The sequence below is a fragment of the Opisthocomus hoazin genome, chromosome 1, assembly GCF_030867145.1.
Source record: "Opisthocomus hoazin isolate bOpiHoa1 chromosome 1, bOpiHoa1.hap1, whole genome shotgun sequence".
Taxonomy (NCBI): Eukaryota; Metazoa; Chordata; class Aves; order Opisthocomiformes; family Opisthocomidae; genus Opisthocomus; species Opisthocomus hoazin.
In genome coordinates this window covers 65,152,990-65,177,159 of record NC_134414.1, presented here as the reverse complement: position 1 = coordinate 65,177,159, position 24,170 = coordinate 65,152,990, and the positions used below count along the sequence as shown (strand labels likewise).

General features: G+C 39.4%; 1 protein-coding gene across 1 annotated transcript in view; it reads right to left on the bottom strand.

Annotated features, from left to right (window-relative positions):
• Positions 1 to 24,170, bottom strand: part of ITGBL1 (integrin subunit beta like 1) — a 163,738-nt gene that overhangs the window by 15,096 nt on the left and 124,472 nt on the right. The window contains exon 8 of the mRNA XM_075424326.1: positions 8,739 to 8,855. Coding sequence (XP_075280441.1) covers positions 8,739 to 8,855 — 117 coding nt within the window. The remainder of the gene's footprint in view (positions 1 to 8,738; positions 8,856 to 24,170) is intronic.

The window sequence follows — 24,170 nt, the reverse complement described above, 5'->3', positions numbered from 1 at the left end:
TTTGAATTTATCTGTTGCTGCCCCTGGAGGTGCCTCAGAGCTAGAATGAAATAGTTAAGTGCAAGGACACAGGCATTGAATCATTAACTTTCCACTTAGTGTTGTCAAAATAAAAGCCTAAATCAAACTAGCTTTATGCCAGGTAGACTCTGACTTCCCTGCTAGCTAATACAGTAATTTTCACTTTTTTTTTATCGTCAGTTTTACCCAGTAAGCATGTGTTTGAACTTTTTTATTTTCCCAGGAGAATCAACTGCATTTTTCAATAACAAATACCACAATACAAATTTTCTACTAAATAGTATAAAAATATCTAGTGAATTCTGTAACAACTATATGTATTACAGATTCCTCAGTCAAAAGATCATGGTGCCTGTTCTGAAGACTTTCCAATAGAAATGTAAAACTTCTTGGACAGGGAGTAAAATATTATTTTGACATAACAGGAACCACAGAGAAATTACGGGTTCATTTCAGACGCCTAGTGCCATTTGACATACCCTAAGACACTAAGGACATTGTTGTGATGGCAACAGCTATGTAGGCATCCCTGTGTCCTTGAGGAGCCAAGCTGGGGTTAGACAAGGGTAGCCTTGAGCATCAGAAATCATGCAAGATGCCTAGCTACGCAACTGAAGACTTTCAAATGATGTCCCATGTAGTCTGAGAAGCCATGGTAGAGTTAGGAGTTGAATTCATATTTCTGGATTTTCAGACCAGTCAGTGCTTCGGCTACGAGATAGGCTGGTATTATTTTTCTCTCCTAATTTGCATTTTAGGAATATTAGAGAGTTCTATAAATGTCCTAGACACTTCTGTTTCTGTGAAGCAACATTAGTGCAAGAAATGAGGTGATTGTCTGACAGCAACTGCACCATAATATCAATAGTTAGCTTCGCTTAATGAAGCATATCATTAATCATAACTCTATCATTTTTATGGTTATAGCCTTATTGGTCCTCATAAGAACATGCTATCTGAAAATATCATGTTTCTGCTTCACTGAACAGATGACAAAAAGAAATATAATTCATGATTCTTGAGTATGATTATAGAACTTTCATAAAAAAGATTTGCTGTTTCTGTTATATATCTTTATCATATAATAACACACAGTTATACTCAAAAAAAAAGAAAGGCAGGCAGTACTTCCTCTGAATCAAATTACTTTACCTGGCTGGATAGTAATGAAAGATTTATATTCAAAGGAGTATGGTAATTAGGGGCAAGTTATACCAACTTTTGAGAGGGAACACTTCCACTGTACGTCCTGGTGATGACTATGTGATCCTAGAATCCTTCTCTAGTTGTGAGGACGTGAAGTAGAAGCTTCTGTCCCTATTGTAAAAGTTTAAAACATTGAAAAGCAGGGAATTGTGGCTTTAAGTATACGTACACCTTATAAACCACAGCTTTTCCCTTGTCCTCTGCCAATACATAGGGACTTATACTGGAAACCTAAACTGGTGTGAATTATGTATGAATGGAAATGTGTAGGTAAGCACCAGAAGAAACACCACAATGAGGTTAAAAACACAACCTGTACTTATAACCAACCATATATTCATAGCAGTAAATCTGAGTAATGTATTATTAGGTCCTGCACGTGGGTTGGGGCAACCCCACTATCAATACAGGCTGGGGGATGAAGGGATTGAAAGCAGTCCTGCCAAGAAGGAGTTGGGGGTACTGGTGGATGAAAAGCTGGACATGACCCAGCAACATGCACTCACAGCCCAGAAGGCCAACCGTATTCGGGGCTGCACCAAGAGAAGCGTGGCCATCAGGTCGAGGGAGGTGATTCTGCCCCTCCGCTCTGCTCTGGTGAGACCTCACCTGGAGTCCCATGTCCAGCTCTGGAGCCCTCAGCATGAGAAAGACATGGATCTGTTGGACTGGATCCAGAGGAGGCCACAAGAATGATCCAAAGGCAGGAGAACCTCTCCTATCAGGAAAGGCTGAGAGAGTTGGGACTGTTCAGCCTGGAGAAGAGAAGGCTTCAGGGAGACCTTATTGTGGCCTTTCATTACTTCAAGAGGGCCTACAGGAAAGATGGGAAAAATATTTTTAGCAAGGCCTATTGTGACAGGACAAGGATTAACGGCTTCAAACTAAGGGAGGGTAGGTTTAGACTGGATATAAGGAAGAAATTTTTCACAATGAGGGTGGTGAAACACTGGAACAGATTGTCCACAGTGGTAGTGGAGGCCCCATTCCTAGAAATATTCAAGACCAGGTTGGACAGGGCTCTGAGCAACCTGCTCTAGTTGAAGATGTCCCTGCTCACTGCAGAGGGGTTGGGCTAGATGAACTCTGAAGGTCCCTTCAATCCAAAAGCATTCTATGATTCTATTCTATGATTATTTTGTCAAAACCAGCAGGTCTCCACTCCTGTAAAACAACGCTATGATGACTTTCATGGTGACTTGTCATCAGAACACTGTGTGTTCAGCAACAAAGGATGTCATCACAGACAGAGCACATAACTTCTGTCATTCCTTTTCTTGTGACTACAACAAGAACAGCGTTGTCCTAAGAATGTCAAAAATGAGGAAGCATAGAGAACAGGCACCAGACTTGCCAAAAACTTACAGAGATGAAAGCAAGCAACATTGTGAGTCAAAAGGATCACCCTAGCTGATGGGTGATAAACAATATAAAAGATGTGTCTTAAAACCGGTTTATTGTTGACAGTCAAGAAGAAATAAAAAGACTTACTGAGAAATTGATGGGCGGCATCTCTTGTCTATCTTGTGTGTCACACACACGGGATCCTGACCAAACTAGTTAAATTCAGATGCTCTAACACTTGTATGTGGATGTGAGAATGCAAGTCAATGAAATCAAGGACAGAATACACCTGAGTTGTGAAAATTAATGTACTTGGGGTTTTTACAAAAGAAATATTAACTTCCACTCCAATAAAGTCTCATACAGAGTTTTGCTGCACTGGTTTCCTACAGTTAGAGGACAAAGAGGAGTGAAGGCAGACCTGAGTAAGGAGGGAAATATTAATTACCTCAGCATTTCCTCCAATAATAGATCAGCTGCTCCAACTTTTACAAGCCTTTATACTACAACCAGAATCTCGAACTGATGAGAACTAATGCCTTTTAACAAAAGGCATTGGTATAAACAAACAAATATATAGCTGCATTTACTCTTTGATGTGACAGGATAGAACATGCTGTTACACAACTGGATTCCCTACAGTGTCAGGATTATATTTTCATAGAATCATGGAATCATTAAGGCTGGTGAAGACCTCTAAAGTCATAATTTTATTGTGCCATGGCCAAAACAAATAGTTAAAAAGTCATCAAAATGATCTTGCTCACTTGAAAATAAACAAATGAGACTTCTCAAAGTATTCTGTTGTCACCAGCCAAAGAACTGGCTTACTGGGATGACCAGAGGCTTAGTTGTTTCTTAGTGTTGAGGACAGTGCAAACATCCATGACTAAATATTAAAAGGTCTTATCAAAGCTAATTGTCTAATTGGTGGCCCACTATATGAAGCACAGACTGAAATACTGACATAAAACAAAATGGGAACATCCCTAGAAATATGCAGGGCCTTGCTATGTTTAGGAGTCTCAACCTTTGCCAGTAGCCCTAGTGAAGAACTTGTGTGGTGCTTCAACCAATTTTTTACTCTTTTTGCTGGGTTCCTTTTTATTGTAGAGCTTTTACACAGCATAATCCTGCACCAATCAGTAGCACGCAGGGGACCCAAAAGGGCTTCTGTTTTATTCCTTCAGTGGTTGCTACTTGTTACATTGACAAAAACTGACAGCTAGGCCAGTAATGGTCCAGAGAACAAATCAAAATGAGTTAAGAGCGTTATCGAATCAATTTCAAATTGATCTTTACTGTTGTCCTGAATTTTTGTTGCCTGCCTGCCCTCAATTCTGAAAGAGAACAGAACATAATGGACAACAGTAAACCCAGTGAGGGTGGAGCAGCCAGCAATGACATCAACTGAAAAACACGACTGGACACAGTAGGGGAACAAATAACACTTGAAAGCACAGGACACATCTGCAGCTAGCAGCACAGCCATAACCTCAGAGGAGAGAGAGAAGTATCTCTCACCAGGATACAAAATAAGTAAATATCAAGCCTGGTGTATATCAGTGACACAGCCATGCCAAAAAAAAACTTGTGCTGGAAAACCTGTGATTCTCTGGTCATGTGTGTGCACCAACCGAAATTAACTTGCACAAGAAAGACTCGAAGAACAAAGTAAAGCCAAAAAGCCCATGGCGTTAAATATTGCTGTGGATCAACACTGCAATACACCTGGGCGAATCTTACATTATTGAAAAAAACTGAACTGTAGGGAACGGACCTTTAGGTAGAACATACCAATCTTAAAAAGGCTGCACGAGGCACCTCCTCCAGCCATAGTATATTAAGTCTCTATACAGCGGCAGACAAATGAAGGAGAAGATGACATGAGGACCTGGCAAGCACAATGAGGGAGGTGATTCCCCCTGCACTTCACTCTCGTGAGACCCAACCTAGAGTACTGCATCCAGCTCTGGGGTCCCCAGTAAAAGAAAGACATGGACCTGCTGGAGTGGGTCCAAAGGAGGGCCACAAATATGATCAGAGGGCTGGAACACCTCTGCTATGAGGAAAGGCTGACAGCGTTGGGGTTATTCAGGCTGGAGACAAGAAGGCTGCGGCCTTCCAGTACCTGAAGGGGGCTACAAGTAAGCTGGAGAGGGACTTTTTACCAGGGCACGGAGTGATAGGGCAAGGGGCAATGACTTTAAACTAAGGGAGGGTAGATTTAGACTAGATATAAGAAAGAAATTCTTTACTCTGAGAGTGGTGAGGCACTGGAACAGGTTGCCCAGAGAAGTTTTGGAGGCCCTGTCATTTAAAATGTTCAAGGCCAGGTTGGATGGGGCTTTGAGCAACCTGATCTAGTGAAAGATGTCCCAGGCCATGGCAAGGGGCTTGGACTAGATGGTTTGTAATTGTCCCTTCCAACCCAAAACATTCAATGATTCTATGAATCCATTTCTAATAGCAGAGTGCTGTGGAAACTATGCCGAGTCCTCCTGCAACCTTTGTCTTTGTGGAGACATAATGTCTCTATTCCTGCTACTGCAATGATGGACAGCTGAATTTTTAAGTGAATGACTCACTACAATCATGCAGAAACATGGTAATAGGGTTTCACTCAGTTGTACCCTAATTTATCATATCTTTTGCCTCATGTCTTTCTACCATCACAGAGACAGCTGGTCTGGAAAGCAAGCTATTAATCAATCTCTGCTGGTCAGAAGAGGCCAGTAACAATTCTGATTCAAATCATTTAGGCTGTCATTCACATTTCTCATTTCAGCGTGCATTTAATCTGAAAGCACTGGTCTTCCACTCAGTGCTCACCATCAGACCCTGCACATTCACAGAGTCCCGCTTACAATTCTCTGAAGCTACAGCTGCCAGCAAGGGCTTAGGTCCTGACAGTGATTGCCTAGGTAGCAACAATGGTAGAAAAACAGTAATGAAAAGAAAAGACGGAAAGAGGAAGGAATGAGTAGTTCAGCAAGAGGTGTCAAGAGGTTCAGACTGACATTGAAGTATGGACAAACCCAAAAGGAAGAGAGATGTGAGTGACACTAGAGCAAAATTAATGAGAGAAGTTCTGTGGATAGATAAGTTGCAAAAGGGGAAAGAAAATAAGGTTAAAATCAGTAGAATCTCAAGAAAAGGGAGATATGAGAAATACTGTATATCAAAGGAAACATTTAAAATACTGTCAAAGTAGAAAGTGATAGCCAAGCAAAACATTTGACAATTACTAAAGACTGGAGCTGAAGCTATCAGCAACATCAGAGGCTGTTGTGGATCTGAAACGGATAGCAATGACAGAAACTCCTACATTTGGTCAGAAATTGTGGGAATAGACATTTCAGTGAAAATGTTGGTGGAAACCAAGTGAAAGATGAAGTCACAGAAAATGCATAAGGGGTAAACGGCTCATATTATGAGTTTGAAGGTGAGGGAAGGTGAGGGGAATTTGCTTGCTAAATGGTTAGTGAACAGAAAGCTGCAATTGAGGGGGAGTCTCTGAAGACAAACATTCCTATACTTAGTGTTCACACCGAAATAGGTGCTGCCTTAAGTTACTGGGGTGGGGGTGGCCTCTTGAGGCAGGTGAGTCAGAAGCACAAGTGGACACTGGATGGTCAAAGAAAATAAGGTTTCAGGATCTGCCAGAAGTAAAAAAAAAAAGAAAAAAATAAAGAAAAAAGGGAGGGAGAGGGTAAATGAGAGAAGGACCCACTCCAGTGCTTCAGCAGCCAGGAGAAGAAGTGGTGTATGGAAGTGAATGGAATGATCAGTAAGACATCTATGTTTGTTACTTTGAATCTCAGCGCACTTCATATAGAAGAACCAGAGAAGTGTGAACAAAGACACACTTCAGTGGCATGGGACAGAAACAGAGAAAGGGGAAACCAGTTCCTGGCTGTAAAAGAAGAAAAGTGGGTGGAATCATGAAACAACAACAACAACAACAATAATAATAATAATAACAACATAGGAACATGCTTCAAGGAGTAAATTACAACCAAATCTAGAATAATCTAAAAATATACCAAATTATATTTAGAAATAGCATAGACAGCACAAGAAATAAAATATCAAGTATATGAAAAAATAATCTGCCAATTATTTGCCATTGGAATCCCAACAGATCTACCACAGATACCCAAAAATTTTTGGAAGATGGTATTAGCAGTGGCACGACTTCTAATCGGGAAGACCAAAAGTCTAGAGACCAGCTTCACCTCACCAAGTTCAGACAGTTGTGAGTGAGCAAAGGTGCTCTAGTCTCCCTTGAGGCACTTCAGAGGCCAGCTCAGATCCTGGTGGATGTAATCTTCACCTTCTGCCATGCTTCCTCCTCTCACTTTACTTACAAGAAAGCCCAGGATAACAGGAATCCTGATTTGGTGTTTAATCTACGATTTTGGGAAAAGAATTAGGAATAAGCTCAGCTCCCCAGAACAGCAAAAATCACAGGGTGGGCCTTCTGAAGTCCTGTCAACAGACACTGCGCAGTGCAATTTCAAACAGGGCACAGTCACTTGAACAACGTTTTTGCATATAATTGCTTTCACCTGCAGAGGATCATTAGTAACTAAACTAGCAGCTTGAATGAAAGTGGAAATGTTGAGTTTGAGACTAGAACTGATTTGTAAATTTCTGAGCTGGCTTTACTTTCTATTTGTTGTTTCAATATTAGGAAAATAATCTTAAAGTGTGTGGTTTTTAAATTAATCAATTAATTTCTGCCATTCTCTTTGGATAAATCTATTTAGACTGAAGGGGAGAGTTTATTCAGATTACAGTGTGACCTAGAGCGTCTGCTGCACGGTAAAATACTGGACACTGGCTCAAGTGTTGAGGTGATTATGCATTTAAGTGTGATGTGCTTTAGCGACCAACAAAAATTAAAATTGTCACTGTATCCTTCCCAACAACAAAGAATGGAATTTTTGTCTATAATTTCCAAAATATGGAATTTAATTAGCAGTATTAACATTGAAGCATTGTCATCAAATAGCTTAACATATGAATGATATAAATGAAAGAGATATTTTTAACCACAGAAAAGGATGAATTTTGGTTCCCAACTACCTAATTTATAACAAATATGATCCAGCTTTTCAGTGCTTTTATTTGCTTTCATGTCCTTTATACAAAATTAACTTCAAATTACTCTTTTTCTACACTTTCATATTATTGAATTATGCTGAATGTTATAAACCACTTTTATGGCTGGTTAGACATTCAAACTAGAATATTAAATATATGCCTATATTCTGCATGGCAGAGACCTTGAAGAAATATTCCCTGTAGTCAGAATTTTTTATGTACACAAGGATTATGAAACAATATGTTTTTTTCTTATATAGAAACAAGGAATATAATAAAATGTGTCATTATTCATACCAACTACTTTGTTAATATTAAGAATCAAAGACTAATTTTTAAAATAAAGCAAATAAAATCTAGAAAGACGGCATTTAGGACAAATACTACTCACCTGTTTTTAAAATACTATATGGTATGTACACATTTACATATCTAAAGCTAACTTGAAATACTGCTTAACACCAACACACATTACTGAAAAATCAAAAAGCAAGGTTTTCACTGTCAACATTATAATAAACCATCTGCATGTACGTTTGCTGTGACAATGTATCTCAAGCATTTTAGATTCTTTCGTAATATATTTTCACCACTTTTTTAGAAAACAGACATATCACTGTTAGTGAATATGAAATATTCAAAAGTATTGCTGGTCATTACAACCTATAGGTAAAACACAACATTCTCTGTAAAACATCAACTGCACTGAACACAAAGTAAAATTACCTCATTTTTTAGGTTTTCCTGTGTCTGTATTCTTCTCTAATGAACACTGACGGAATCTGGGATATATTACAGCACTTACATTTATGCTACTAGGTGTATTTAGTCTACTTCATTCTTAGTATTTCTGAAGTATTAAAATAAATATTCACTAAAATATTCACTGTATATAGAGCTTGTTACTTACAAAAATCTATGATCTATTACAATTAATCAATTACATCCATAGCCTATAGTGACATGTTAGAAAGTCAGAGGGAACACAAAGTTATAAACTGACAAAATTTATATTAATGATATGATATAATACGGTATGATATTAAATGAACGCATACCCCCACAGATATCGCCGTCCACATTTTCACACTGTCGATCATCACATTCACAGTTTTTGCCATGAACCCTGTTGTCTCCTGGAGGGAAACAAGTGCATTGGCCACATTCACACCTCCCTGTAAGAATAAGCAATTGTTAGAGTCATGATTTCAGTACAGTAAAATAAATTAAATACAAACCCAAACCCTACCCCCCAAAAGACAAACTACAAGTCACGCTGTATTATTTGAAGTATGCACATAAACACTATTTAAAAGAAAGTAAAACAAAAAAGCAACAACTATCCCTCCTCTACAGCAACCAGAAGCAAAGTATATCATTGTTATGTCTTGGTGGAAACAGTAACAATAAGTAATCATTGACATTGTATGTTTTGCATATCTCAACTTTTCATAGCAGAGCTATGGCACATGTTTAACTGCATAAATAATCTCTATAATTGATCTAAAATGTTTAGCACGTATCTCAGAAACTCCAAAACAAATGTGATTAGAATTAAACTGTCTGTGCACAGGGCTACCGAAGATACTATCTCTTCGTAGAAACATAACAATTCAAATACTCTGTCAGGCATTTGGAAAGCAAAAATCCTTATAGTTTTTCTTTTCTAGGCCTGAGAGAATAGAAGTTGCAAGCAAAACCTCTGTCAGAGTGTTCCCTTCCACCAACCTGTTCAAGGGATGCCGAGTTTCAGCATCCATGCAGGGACAGGAATGACTCTCACACATTGATACAATGCACAGTCGATCCGATTTATTGGTCTGCTTGCGTGGTTATATACATTTTTCATATCTGCACACGCGATCACAATTATTCGGATAGGCTACAGACATAAATCACGCGCTGTTCGCGCACCCCATATTCCCTTATGTTTGGTAACTATGCACTAACGCTAATAGCAACAGACCACCTGCACGTTCTTGAACACATCTTGTTTTTGCTAACCCACATCATGTTTATTCTTAGCTGTCCGTTCCAGCGGCCTGTCCAGCTATGTTAACCGTTTTGCTCAAGCAGCCTAGTCATGCTAACTCTCAAACTACATCAACCCCAACATCTCCCCCTTTTTCTTTTCAAAAAAAGCTAAGCTATCTTATCATTGCCTTAAAAACATTTGCTCAATTTGTGTTAGTTGCATCACAAAAATTTTCTTTACAGTTGTCTCTAGTGCCTTTTGTGTTATGCGTATTATACACGGAACCAATATAATCACTGCTTCCTCTACATCTCCCCCTTTTTTTTTTAATGAACTTAAAGCAAGTGCTACATTGACACACCTAAGCATCACTATTGGCTTTACGGTCCAGTAACAGCCCTGCTACAGTGCAACATTCAAAACAAACAGAAGAACACAAATGCTAATAAAAAGTTATATAGATGTGAAGTGCATACCATAACCTGTATTCATATTAATCCCCTAGGCTAAAATCAATGTATCGAAGGGTATAACTCATTAACTATATACAATACCTGCACAACTCACCAAACCAAAGACTCAAAGGCAGTTACTTAGTCCAGACAAATCCGTTGGATCACAGAAACCAAATAAATCCATTAGAACACAGAAATACAAACACTATGACAACAAACACATAAAACCACACAATCATAGTCGCGACCACACACGCACTAGCACACCAAGTTTTCAACATAAATCCAAATGTTTCAAAGACTTATGATTCTTTTTTTTTTTTTTTTTTGCAATGCAAAGACTTATGAACAGACAAGGACTTACAATAACATTCAACATTTAACAGACAAATTCCCAAGCCTCAGTTTCAGGAAGAGTACTCTCTTTTCAATTCTGTTTTAGGAAGGGCACTTTCACTGCTCCCCAGGGATACAGCCCAATGCTGTGAAGCTTTCACTATGACTAGCAGGCAACTAACAGGCAGGCAACAAGAAACAATACTGGAAGAATGCCTTTGTCTTATTAATGGTTCGTGCTCAGAATTTTTTGGTCCAGGGATCAGAGGTTCTCCCCGAGAATCCCTCGGTGCTGGCTGGAGGTCCTGCAATCCCTCGGACCATTGATGTTCAAGAGCAGGGTCCTACCTGGGTACCCAAAGTCTATTACCAGAAAGCAACAAAATAATTCACTCTCCAAAACTTAACTCCAGAGCCCCAGAAAGCAGGCACTCTCAAGAACTCATTAGCATACATTAATGTCATAATCAGCTAGAACAGTTTGCAGCGATCAGGATACAAGGAATTCTACTGCAGTAATTGAATTATACACACTTTTTCCAACCAAGTCCTTGAACGTCAGGAAGACGGTTCTTGCCGCGCCGCTTCTGGGCTGGCCAGGACGGGCCGGCGCACTGGGGTTGGGGGGGGGAGGGGGAGGGCGAGCAGCAGGTTCGTGCCGCCGATTGCACGGGGAGGGCCGTGTGCCCCACCAGGTGTGAGGTTCGCTGATCCATCTGGTGTGGTGGTCGCTGGCGCTGCGGGCTGTGCTGTGGCGGATGGACTGCATGGTTTTATGCTGGAATTCACCCTGCTTTGATCTCAGGTCGGGTACGCCAATTGCTGTAGAGGGACCCTGTTGTACACTTTCGGGGTGCCGGATTTTGCACCCCACTTCCCATTTCTCTGGATTTAAAGGATCGTCAGGTTCTGGCGGATTTACTTCCCGCATTTCTCACGTTGGGTTAGGAGTTTCATTGTATGTAGGGTTAAATTTCAAAAGACTGCAGCTCTGTCCTTGCTTTTGAGATAACAGTGGAGGAGTAGCAGCCGCTTCTAAGATAGTTTCTATGAGTTTTAGAGCATTTAAATCTGTATGCACTGATTTCCAAGTAATGATTTCCTCAGGGATTTTAAACTGCAAGACTTTGTTCTTTCAAAATTCTCTGTAAAATCTTTCAATTGAGCTTTAGTTCCTTTCAGCTGATCATGCTTTAGACAGCTCGAAAAACAGGAGCTAATTGTCGCTCCTCTTTGTTGCCGACCTGCAGAGTCTCCGATTCTCTGCCACACATCCAAGTCAAACAACTGATCTGTCGTTGCTATCAGCTTTCGTCAGCGGTACCACAGTAATAGTCCCGATATCTCTCCTTCAGTTAACTTCACGTTGGCTCGATCCGCCAATTCCAGCAGGCTTCCTGCGCCGCCTTTTCCAACCCTGATACAGTGGAACCCATACTGCCGATATTCATGCCCCCCCGACATGCCACGGATCCGCTCCTGCCTCTCCCGGGCAGCCCGGCTTACCTCACCGGCCAGCAGTCCCCTGCCTTGTTCGGCTGCGGTATCACGTCGGGGTCACCACAATGCCGAGTTTCAGCATCCATGCAGGGACAGGAATGACTCTCACACATTGATACAATGCACAGTCGATCCGATTTATTGGTCTGCTTGCGTGGTTATATACATTTTTCATATCTGCACACGCGATCACACTTATTCGGATAGGCTACAGACATAAATCACGCGCTGTTCACGCACCCCATATTCCCTTATGATTGGCAACTATGCACTAACGCTAATAGAAACAGACCACCTGCACGTTCTTGAACACATCTTGTTTTTGCTAACCCACATCATGTGCAGTATCAGAACTTTCTCAATTGTTATTCTTAGCTGTCCTTTCCAGCGGCCTGTCCAGCTATGCTAACTGTTTTGCTTAAGCGGCCTAGTCACGCTAACTCTCAAACTACATCGACCCCAACAAAGGGAGAACTCCTCAGAGCTTAAAGGGGGAACGGATCCAGCCAAAATTCCACAGACCTTCCACTCCAAAGCCCTCAGAGCAGTGAGTATTAAATGGTTAGACATGAAAAACATTAAGATCAAGGACAGTCTTACATTGCACATTCACAAGATAGACTCAGTTCAGCGTAAGATTGGTTTCATTATTTCCTAGCTTCTAACTAACTTCTAGTTTGATTCCGTATTTTTTAAATTGTTTTAATGCAATGCTACTGTGAGGATACTCTGAATACGACACAAGCCATGGATCAAAGCAATACATGTGATGGGCTTGGGAAAAGACATTGTGTGTAAAAAAGGGCCACCAGAGACATGGCTTAGGATGCAGAAAAGCCTGTTCCTCTCGATCTCATTTAATCACAACAGCAGTGAGACTCCACCGGGGCCTGGACACTGCTCTGTTGACTGCAGAACCCAAACTTACAGTAGGAGCAAGTATAGCTACAAAGCAAAAAAATCCTCAAAGTGTAGCCTTTCAATATGTAACCAAACAGTTCAGCATGCACAATATTTTTTCAGCATTTGCCGAAATATTTTGCTGAATGGGGAAGGACTGTTAAGGAGAACCTTAGTGGGGCTTTTCTAACTGAAGATATTGTGACAATAAAACCTTTTAGGTCGACATACTGCCAGATCATCATTAATCTATTTTTCTTTCAACTTCTGACCTAAATTTGTGACATTTGATATTTAAAAAAAAAAATAGTCAAATTAAGTTGGAGTAGGGGGGATATTATTACTTATGGAAACATTCCCAGCTCATTTATATAGCTGTCATACTCTTCATCTTCCCAAGCATCAACGTACATTGCACTTCTGAGCTGACATTCTGTGTGCCAGGATTCAATCTAGAAGGACATTTTATGATCAACTCGAAGTGCATGAATCTTAAAAAAGACATGCTGAGAGAGAAAAAACAGCAAATACTTTATGATACCTTTATAATATACACAGTTTTAAAACTATGTTGCATTGACAATGATATGAGGATATTTGTTCCAGAAAGAAACTTACTATAGAAAGTGCATCTACCACATCACGAAATACAGTTTTATTTGGTAATCTTGTCAACATTTAAGATATTATTGTCTACAGAATGATTGATGTTATGTACTTGTGTTCTCTAAGATGTAATTATTTGCGAAGAACAGTTACACTAGCAACTGGAACAAAATAATTTCTTAGTACTTAAATATACAAAGACTTTAAATGAATCCAACTTGTCAGTTTTTGGGGCTCTTACAGTCTCTTTCTATGCATCTACCTTAGACAGTCTGGTTACATTTACAAAAATGTCACATCGCAATGTCCCAAAGCACAATCAGTCACCCATAGGCAGATAGGTACCTGATGAACAGGACCCATCTGCTGTGAAGACTCTATAAAATAAATAAAGAACTATCTTTAACACTGGTATCCTGGCTAGCTAATGTTACAATAAGGAGGATGCCTGAAGGACAATAAAATCAGATTAAGCAAGTTGCTTTGAAGAAAGGAGTCAGCAGAGATGGAAAATCCTCCAGAGGGACAAGCAGAGGAAGGTTCTGTAATGAGGCTCCTGCATGTTCTGTAATTAAGCATTACCTTCTGTAATGCTTAATTTAATAAGCCAGAATGACCTGAGAGCCCAGTGGCTGGGCACTTGCACTGGAATGAGAACAGATTCCTCTCAGTCCCTGCTGCAATTAATATTTATTCATTTTAGTTAATGTGCAACCGTTTCACCAGCAAAAAAATTGAGGAATATCCCATCCCTAGGCAGATAGGGCATATTTTTGTCATGTAAGAGATATAAGCTCAGGTTGCCCTCTCAAAATCAAGCACAAAGGGAATTTAGGCCCTACTTTCTCAATCTTCTGGTCTTAGCTAATGAATAAAACACTAACACAGATATTCAAAAACCCCACATTCCTTGTTGATATCAGTGCCTCGCATTTTATTATGGCTGGCTCCCACCTATAGGTGGGAATGATTGAGATCATCTGACTGCGGACCTCAGCAGAACTGAAAGTGTCTTGAAAGTGGACAGAAACTTCAGCCAGTAAGTCCTCCGGAAAAGGATTTCTCTGAGCTATTTCTTTACTTTTAAATATACAAAGATAGTTATAGTAGTTTAGTATACCGCTGCTGAAATTGATACTAAAATTATTAGCTTATCATTCCTTTTATTTTACAAATGTGACAAAATCAGCACTAGGAATATGAAAAGTGACTTTAGTGGTGGTACTAAATAATTGCAACTTTGTCCTGGCTTAAAAAGAGCATTTTACATCCAAAAGTACTGAGATTTTTGTTAGATTATGGAAAGTGGTCTCACTCTGTGGAGATAATTCAACTGAGAATTAAAGTCCTTTTGCTTCTGAAGAGCTAACTACAGAAGATATAGCAAATGTAAACTTCAAGAACTCAGTTTATCACCATATAGATAAACACAAAAGTTAATAACACTTTGTAACAAGAAATTTCACGTTGCTTCCCTAGGAAAACCAGGATATAAGATTTGCAGGGTAAGCTTTCTTCAGCCATACTACTACTTTGTCAGATGTATCTGCTACTGAAATAACAGAAGCCACTCCTTATTCTGTGACCTTCTTCTCTTAGTTATTGTGATAAAATACTTACCATACGAATTCAATTGCTCAAAAGTAATTTGAAGCTCACATTATACTGAAAAGGGATCAGCACTTTACTAAACATACTCTTTCTTTGTCTAGAATACTAGGTTTACCATAGCAACCTGATTATAGACGGAAAGCTACTGCTAAACACATCCTAAATTCTCTTTAAACTCCAGGGCATACGGAAACAATTAAACATAGAAGGACTATAATATTCTGCACCTTCTCAACTGTCTGTGCACGAGCTACACTTCATGAGTAAAAAGAAACAAGTTCACCTCTGACATTTCACAGCAAGTGGCTTCCTCTCCTCCTCAATAAACAGGGACGAGAAATATCATCTGATGAAGGCAGCTTTGTGATGGAGGTTGTAGTAGCTATTAGCACTGAAAAGCTTAACCTGCTTACTGCAATGCCAAATTCCAAACCCAGAATAATTATGGAAGACGTTTATTTGTCTACAATCTTAATATTTCCTCGTACTCTTTCCTCCCATTGATGTCAATAGGAGTATTAGCTTTTTATTGGCAATTGTTATTACTTGAGGACTGAAAACAGATCAGCTTAGGGTGGGTTTTTTGTTTTTAAGAGGAATTGAAGTGCCACATCTCATTAAAACACATAAGTTTGTTACATAACTGAGATAACTGACTCTATAGCATTTTTTCATTCCTCTTGTCCAACATCTATGAAAGCATAACTAAAGTAAACCATGCCCAGATTTACATTAAACCTGTTCCCATGCAAATGCAGTGACCATTAGCTGCATGCATTCAAACCAATTTCCAGCTGCCTATATAGACTGACTGAAAGTCTCTTTTATACAGGTAATTTTAATTTTAAAACACTGTGCTGGAAGTAGATAGTTTGTGTAATAAAACATTTTTATGCTGTTATTGCCAGCAAAACTATCAGGAAGAAACAGCAATAGTTTTCAATGTAAAAATAAACACTGGATATAATAAGATGTACTTCATTGCTTTTCCTGTCTATAATTCTACAACTTTAAGGATTTTACTGTGCAGGGTGCTGAATTTTTATCTTCTAAATGAAAACAAATAAATAAAGTAATTTTTTTTTTTTTTAAATGTGTAAAGAATACAGGGCCAATTTGCACTGAGATTTCTGTAAAAGCAAACCAGTTTCGTCAGCACCTCAGAAAGACAGTGTTTCAGGCTAGGGATAAATAGAAGGGAATGTGTCTTTAGGAAGGACTTTTCTGCCCCACGGCTGTCCCAGGCTTAATATCTGAAATCATTACCTATCAGAAATTGGCAATTTCTTTGTTATCAAGCAATCATCTCAGGCAACCTGAGCACATTCAGTAAAGCTGCTGTGTCTTTCTGCCAGCACAACCCATTTCATGCTGAAAGGAAACAGATGATCTAAAATAATGTAAAGAAATGGCAAATCAGAGAAGGGGGATGGGAAGATTTGTACAGAAGATCGCAAAGTTTCAGGGGACGTAGTGGGTGAGGAGGAAGCAGATGTGACTTAAGGAAGCAATAGATAGGATGTAGCTGCTTCAGGTAAGGAGAAGGAAAATTCACTGAGTGGTGGAGGGAAAAAAGACCAGTGAAGGGAATAAACAGTACCACAAAATGGGCAAACAAAATGCAGTGCCCGCCAAAAATAGGGTGGACAATCTCACCCTGCCTTGCTCAGTCTGAGTCATTAAAAGCAGTGTAATCCAGCTGAGCTTGATCAATGTCGAGAAATTTATAGACTCGAACAGAAAACAACTACAGACTTCTCAGTGGGCACACATAATTTGTTTTGCGTGTCCTGTTCCTGAAATAGTGAGAAAAGACTTCCCACAACTAGAATGGCTTTTTGCAAGTAAAAAATATTTTATCATATAAAAATATTGTGCTGATAAGACAAAAAAATCATTCTGTCTTGTACATGGAGATATCTCTGGCTTTTAAAATGCTGGTAATTCTTGGACCTGGTTGGCTGGATGGTTTATGACATGCCAGAAAAAGGCAACCTTTGGAAGCATCAAAAAGTGTCTTTGGAACCTCTTGAAACACCTGAATATCTGGCTGATTTCACACAAAGTACGAATATCTGGGGATTAGCTTCTTACAAGGATTTTGGGCAAGTGGGAGCAATGTTCTACTTGTAACATACGAACAACTTCATCTGCAACCTCTAGTTACGTTGGGGAAAAAAAAAGTTTTCCTCTTCTGAAAACCTTTACGAACTTGGATCAGCACAGTTCTGTTTGTCTCCAATGTTCCAACATGTCTGAAGGTTTGTGACAAAACAGCTAGATGGTCTAGAATAATGCTGGTGCTACCTCTTCAGCAAAAAGGAGTTCAACATCTGCATGAAAAAATCAATTCTCCTGCTGGACGTTAACACTGCTTTCTGCACTAAAGTGATATTTTACCATCTCAGAGAAATGAAGAACATCAGAGCCCTGGAAAGTGGTTTGTCCTCTGTACAGAGTGCTCAGCTGTAGCTGTGGGGTGAGGAAGGTGCACTGGGCTGCTCATCACAACAGGGTGACCCTTATCGCAGGTGCCAACATCAGTTCATCCCTGCTGAGCGGCACAGTGATAGGAGCAGAGGTGCGTGTGAGGTGCATCAGTAGTGTGGCACCCCGGGTCTGCTGTGCTCTGCACCTCATGAGTCTTTGTAGGAAAGACAGAAAGTCAACAGCCCGGGAGAAGTCATCTTGTACAGCAACTTTCCTGCATTTGAAACATCAGATGGGACTATCTATGGTTTTGTACTTTAACTGAAGGTACAAGAACCGTGAAGAATTTCTTTTCTCAGTGTGCACGGGATTGCTCTATTAGGCTGTTGGGGGTTTGGGGTGGGGGGCTTGATTTTGTGGAGATCTTCTGGTGAAAATTGGGGTTTTCACACAAGGATCAAGCAACAAGCACTTTTTTTTTTCTGCAGTACATTGTGAAAAATAAAATTGTGCATTTATTGCCTCATACAAAGGAAAAAATGTGCTGAAACTATCACAAGAACAACTACTTGTTCAAATTTGGGTTGGGAACCAACTTCCTGTTTCTAAATCAATACACAGAAAACAAACACGCCTTAAGTCTACTCATAAAAAGAGATTATTTTTAGCATGACTGACCCAAGACCTCAACTAAAGATATAAAAGCTCCAGAGAGGAGCTTAGCTGAATCATACAGACATAAAATTAAATGAAAATTGCTTTAATAAATCTAAAGTAATTTCCAAACTTCAGATTTTTGAACTACTTTTTTTCAATAATTTTGTACACTGAAGCGAACTTTTGGCAGCAAGCTCCGAGATATCTATTTAAATCGCAGCAACAGTAGCTAAGGCATATAATTGGGTTAAACATCTGTATTTTCCTTAGTCTTACTAGGCATCTCTCAACCGCGATAACAGCATCAGCTACTACATTCACCACTATCAACCGGGCTGAAGTAACTGTAATCAACTGCCTATTACCATATAACTATATCACACGCTTGGCAGAGTTGTATCTGTAGCTGATAACTTCTTGTTCCAAGTTGCATTACCTCACCTTAGGCCCATAGGTGGCTTCAAAAGCCAGGACACTTTCACTAATTTCTTATGTTGATACACCTGTTTTTATTTTGCTTTCCATATCAGGCTTGCAAAACCTACTCCAAACCTGTGTGACGTGCTCAGTGCCACTGGGCCATCCAGCACTACATGGAACATCATAGTCCCATGTGAAGGGGCTGGGAAAGGCTGAAGGCTTCACCAGGCATATGCAATGCACAGAGTGTCACGGTGGCTCTGGGGATTTTGCTGTGTCCAGATTCTCTTATCCTTTTCCTTTAGGAGAAGGAACCCAAAGTCCTGTGTCTGCTCATCACCTAAACTCAGCATTGTGCAATGTCTGTTGATATAAAAATTTGTCCTAAGAAAAACAGCAGAAATTCACAAATTAAGAAATTCTTTTGTTAAAGCTGCCTGAGACTTTCCACTGTTCTGTGTATGTTTTATAAAGTTGTTCACTGGTACAAAGCACCAAGTTGTCCTTCATATAATAAGGTGTGTGGGCTTTTTCTCAGACAGGAAATGTATGTTTCTTTTAATGTTTTTAAAATTCAATTGCTTTATAATGTGAAAGAGTATTAAAAAATGTCTGTCAATCTCATTTTTCCTTAAGGGAGAAAAAAAAAAAAAACCACAGAAAAAATATCCCTAAGATAAAAACCCTGGAGAAATAAAAGAGAAGTATGTTATCCCAAACAACAGAACTCTCACAACAGCACAAGCAACTGCATATCCAGGATTGTAAAAGCAAGCGTTATGCAACAGCAATTGGCAATGACTGAGACTTGCCCCCCACTTTAGTGCACACGGCGTGTATGACTGGAAGCCTAATTGCACAGTCGGCATATGGCATCTGAAGTAAATGCTCTTCCTTTGTGGAAGCCTAATAGTGAAATACTTTCGACAAATCCACTCAACAGCACCACTTCACAGATTTAGCATCAGATAGTCTTTTACAGCTCTTGCTGATCAGCACTAGTGATTTGTATCTTCTTTTCCATGTTGCTTTTCTTTTTTCTTTTTTTTTTTTTCCCTCCTCCCTCTCTTTAAACATTTGGGTAAGAAGCACTGCTGTGCTGCTAGTTTCCTTTTCAGATTGTTAACTTGTTGACATCTGCTATCATCATCAAGCCGGCATGTCTCCTCCATCTGCCTCCTCTCAGTAGCAGTTCTTTGAGGATACGCTTCTTGAAGACTGCTATTGTGTTTCTGCGCAGCCAATAGGGAATTTCTAGAGGAATTCCAGGAGAGAAGTCATTGAGAACACCCCTGCCTACTTTGCAAGAGCAAGATTTTAGCTGTATGCCTCGCTTTTCCTTGTGACATCTTCCTCATGTCTCCCTTTGGGGGCATGCCCTTGACTATTCGCTTGCTATATTAAGGGGACAAGTAGGACTACAAAAGCAATTACTTCTCTGCTCAAAACAAATGTGATAGTCAATGTCACCACACAGAGGAGAGATGTGTGAAGAAGACAAGAAAGAAGGTGGCAAAACACTTTCTAAAGGAATGTGTTGTTAAGGCAGAGAACAGTGGAAATGGAAGATGAGGAGGAGGAATCCGTTGGGGGAAAAAGAGTAAAACTAGATAGCATGGCAAATGTCACTCTGAAGATGTAAAAACTCAAGAATTCAGCAAGCCATCATCTGATTTTTTTCTACCTTCCCTCCCCTCTCCTCTTCTCTCACTCCAATAAAAATAGTTCAGCTTTCTTCCATCAGCCTTCTACTTTTCTTCTTTTCTCTCTGCTTTTTTTTCTTTCTTATTTGTCCAGTGGGCCCTCCCCTTCTTTAAAATGTTTTGCCACTGGGTACAGAACATTTTCTACTTCTACAAATCACCTCGTCTTTCAGATCACCCCATGTTACCCTTTCTAGCTCTCACTGAGCTCTGTCTTTTCATCTCATTTTCATTCTGTCCCTCCAAAATGCTTTCAATAACTCAAGCTATCACGAGAAACTACTATAAAGAGATGCCAATAAATCACATAAAGGATATACGGCATTCTAGTAAAACTTACATCTTTTCCATAGAACATGAAAAATGAAGTATTGTGTTTGATTTAAAGGTCCTGACCTGAGAATGCTTTTCCTTCACCTTGACAACTATCAGGAAAAATACGTCCGATTTCCCCTTCACCCTGTCCAACTGTCTCATGCTTAGCATAAGTTGCTATTATATATTTTCTGACAAACCCCAAACATAATAAAGAGGCACAATCCAACAGCAAAAGACGTATGAAACACAAGGACATTGTTCAAGAAGCTGTGATGGCTTTTGAGCCATTTACAGCTTTATGCATTTGACTGCCTTATTATCCAGAGGATTGACTGCTTACCCTTTTTTTACATGATCTGCCATGTAATGAGTCATAGCACTAACTCCACAGAGATATTTAATTGGCAGATTAATTTACTAGAAAATGTCAACTGCTTTGTGGAAGTTTAATCACCAAAATGTTAACCTTGTTCACTTCCTGCTGAAGCCTGTTGTTTATTAGGTAGTAAACTTCAAGATATTTTAGGATTGTAATACAAACCTATCTATTACAACATTTAAACTCCTAGACACTCTGCTCTTTGAAGCTTTATCCAAGATTAGAGAGCTTTATAGTGGCAAAACAACAATATGAAAAGATGTAACTGCATAGCAACCATCAGTATTATTTGCAGATAACAGACTGCTAAGTTCAGAAACCATGGCAACAAATGACATCACACTCTATCTACCTTATTGATTAGCTTTCACCTCAAAACTTTTTCAGAAACAAAAGACATTACCTAGCAACTGCATCATCTACTGAGTTGTTCCAAGTTAAAAAGCTCTTACTCTTCATTTGTAAGCAAATTTTTCCTTTTTGCTGCCAGCTGGCCAGATTGTGCACTAGCCTCTCGTTACAAAGCTCTCTATTTAATCTGTTGTAAAGACATTGCCTTATGGCTCCTAAAATCTTTGCCCCAAATGCAACTGCATCTGTGAAATAATGCTTCTTCCCGGTGCTCAAAAAGATTGGCTCTGAGGAAAAGTATGTAATGTGTAATGAGGGAATTAAGGGCATGATTGCAACAGCTTTTTAAAACTTTACCTTTAGAAAACAACACAATCCTTCATTTTTCCACTCTCTGATTTCAAGTATCAGTAGTAAATTCTTTGTAGTGGGTAACCCTGAGTTTACAGGTTTCAGGAGGAGCATATAGCAATAATAAAACCGTGAGCCAAGAGTTATCAAAGGAGACCAGCGAGACGTACTATGTATCACCCTACAGGGTTACTTGTTTAAACTTCACGAAAGAAATACCCTCTTTGCTCATCTGTCTTGATAGAACCCATGAGCATGCAAAGACACTGTTAAGACTGAGTTAGAGAGAACAGGTATAATTATGAGCTTCACATATTTATACTTAGCCTCCTATTTCAAGGACCTGAATGAAACCCAGCAATTAAAGACAGTTAGCAGTTTTCAAGCTAGCCGAAACACACGCAACAAGTAATTAAAGCCTGCCAGTCGGGTCACACTATTCCCGCAATGTATGCCACAGAAAAGATGGATTCGTGATCAGTCTCCAAATCTTCCTGACAAATACAACAGTACTCTGAAACACTAAAATCAAGGCATTTTATTTTAATTACTTAACTCAAGCAACCACTGTGAAGAGCCTAAGACTGAAACAAATGCTTATACATTAATACTGTTGCTAGTTCTGAGAGCAAGAATTCAGGTTTATAGTCTGCATTAGGCCCCAAATTTCTCAAAGGATGACTGCTAAATAAGATACATGCTTCTGTCAAGATCTCTGCTTTGACTGGAACTCACCTTCATTTTGCCAGTCAGTCACAAGCAGCAGATTTACCTGGGTGCTTAAGTTGGAGCTGCAAAACACAGCAGTCGCACTGTGCGGCCACCTGCCCCTGCTCTACCACCACCTTTCAGTCCTGACCCACGTTGCCACCAGCTACTCAGTGTCTGCTCTCAGCAGGACAGCTCACTGAAAATGCTGACCGCCAGGAAACGCGTCTGGAGGACCCTCAACCCTTGGTCACTGTCACCCCCTGGACAAGGAGAAGAGGAAACACCAGTGAGGAGACAAAGATGTGCTTGAAACTGAATGGAAACTAGGCACCAAGAAAGCCCTTTTCATATCAGTGCAGAGGCTGCTTTACTACCACAAATGAACTTCTGGGAGTGCCAGGGAAGTTTTATATAACCCATGATTTTTCCTATAATTCCTCTCTCAAAAGAGTGAGGGAGAGAGAATAAAAACTCCAACATTCCCCTGAAAGCATTAAAAGCTCTCCAGCAGATGGAGAATTCAAAGCACATGACCAGTCATTAGTTGCTTAGATATTTCAGTCAATATGATTTTGACAAAAAATAGTCACATAAAACATCAGTAATATTCTTGATATTAAGTATTGTGTCTCTTTTGTTTTAAGGGCATAGCTAATCTTTTTTATCTTTAAAAGTCACTGTTTAAAAAGTGAGAATTATGTCAACTTTGATAAATGAAAAAATTTAAGATGAAAATAAGTATACCAAAAAGTCAAATTTTTATAACTTTGGAAACATTCTGAAGTCAAATGAAGTAAAAATAGAAAAGCTAAGGTCTATTACATAAATCAGAGAGTAAGCGGATCTTTTACAACTGATTAAAAAATGTTAAGACTGCAAAGCCTGATAAGTACTGTAGGGAATTCTATGCTAAATTGAAAACATCTATCCTCTTCTGTTTTGGAAATAAGTATAGATATTACACAACGTAGTGCTTTGACAGTCTTCTCAGCCATCACGTAAGAACATAAAGACAATGCAAAGAATTCTTTCTACAGACCTATTGCTTTATTAAATATTTAAAAATTCATCAGAAATTACATTGCTGGCTAACAAAACAATCCTTTCAAGGAAAAAGCAATATTCACTGCAACAGTTTCTACCAAAAAAATATCTGCCAAGCTAAGAACAACTAAAAAGGGGAATCTGGACCTAGCCATTGGACTGAGTGGTTTTATCTTTCTGGGTAGACAAAGAATGCATCAAAGTCATCTGCTGTAGCAATTTGTGTGCCTTTTCTCCCCCAGAATACTTTGTCTAAGCACACCCACAAATGATATGATAAAACTGCCCGTTTCCCACCAATGAATGTATGGAGAACACAGTTTTCCCAAGGACAGTAGTCACTATTACAGAAATTGGAAGGTACTTGCAACTCCCTACCCACTCCAAGTGATTTAGGAGTAGTTCTTTGCAACTTCTCCGCAAGATTACTCCAGTGGAGAGGAAGGAAAGAACTCCACCCTTCAGATAAACCAGGCTTGTGAAATAAACCCTGTAAAAGTAAATTTCAATACTTTTTTAGCATTAACAAGAGCTCGCTGGTAAAATAGCCAGTGCCAAAGTCAACAAGGCAGACACACAGGAGAGATTTTATGTGAATTTAAAGGTGGGAGAGGTTGTTGGGAGTTTTTTCTTTCTTTTTTCGTGCTTTTGCATTTAAGGGTAGGAGTAGGAAAAGTTAATGAAGTGGTTGCCAAGGCAGCAGAATATGGGACATGGAGAGAAGAGAAGACCGTTACAATGAC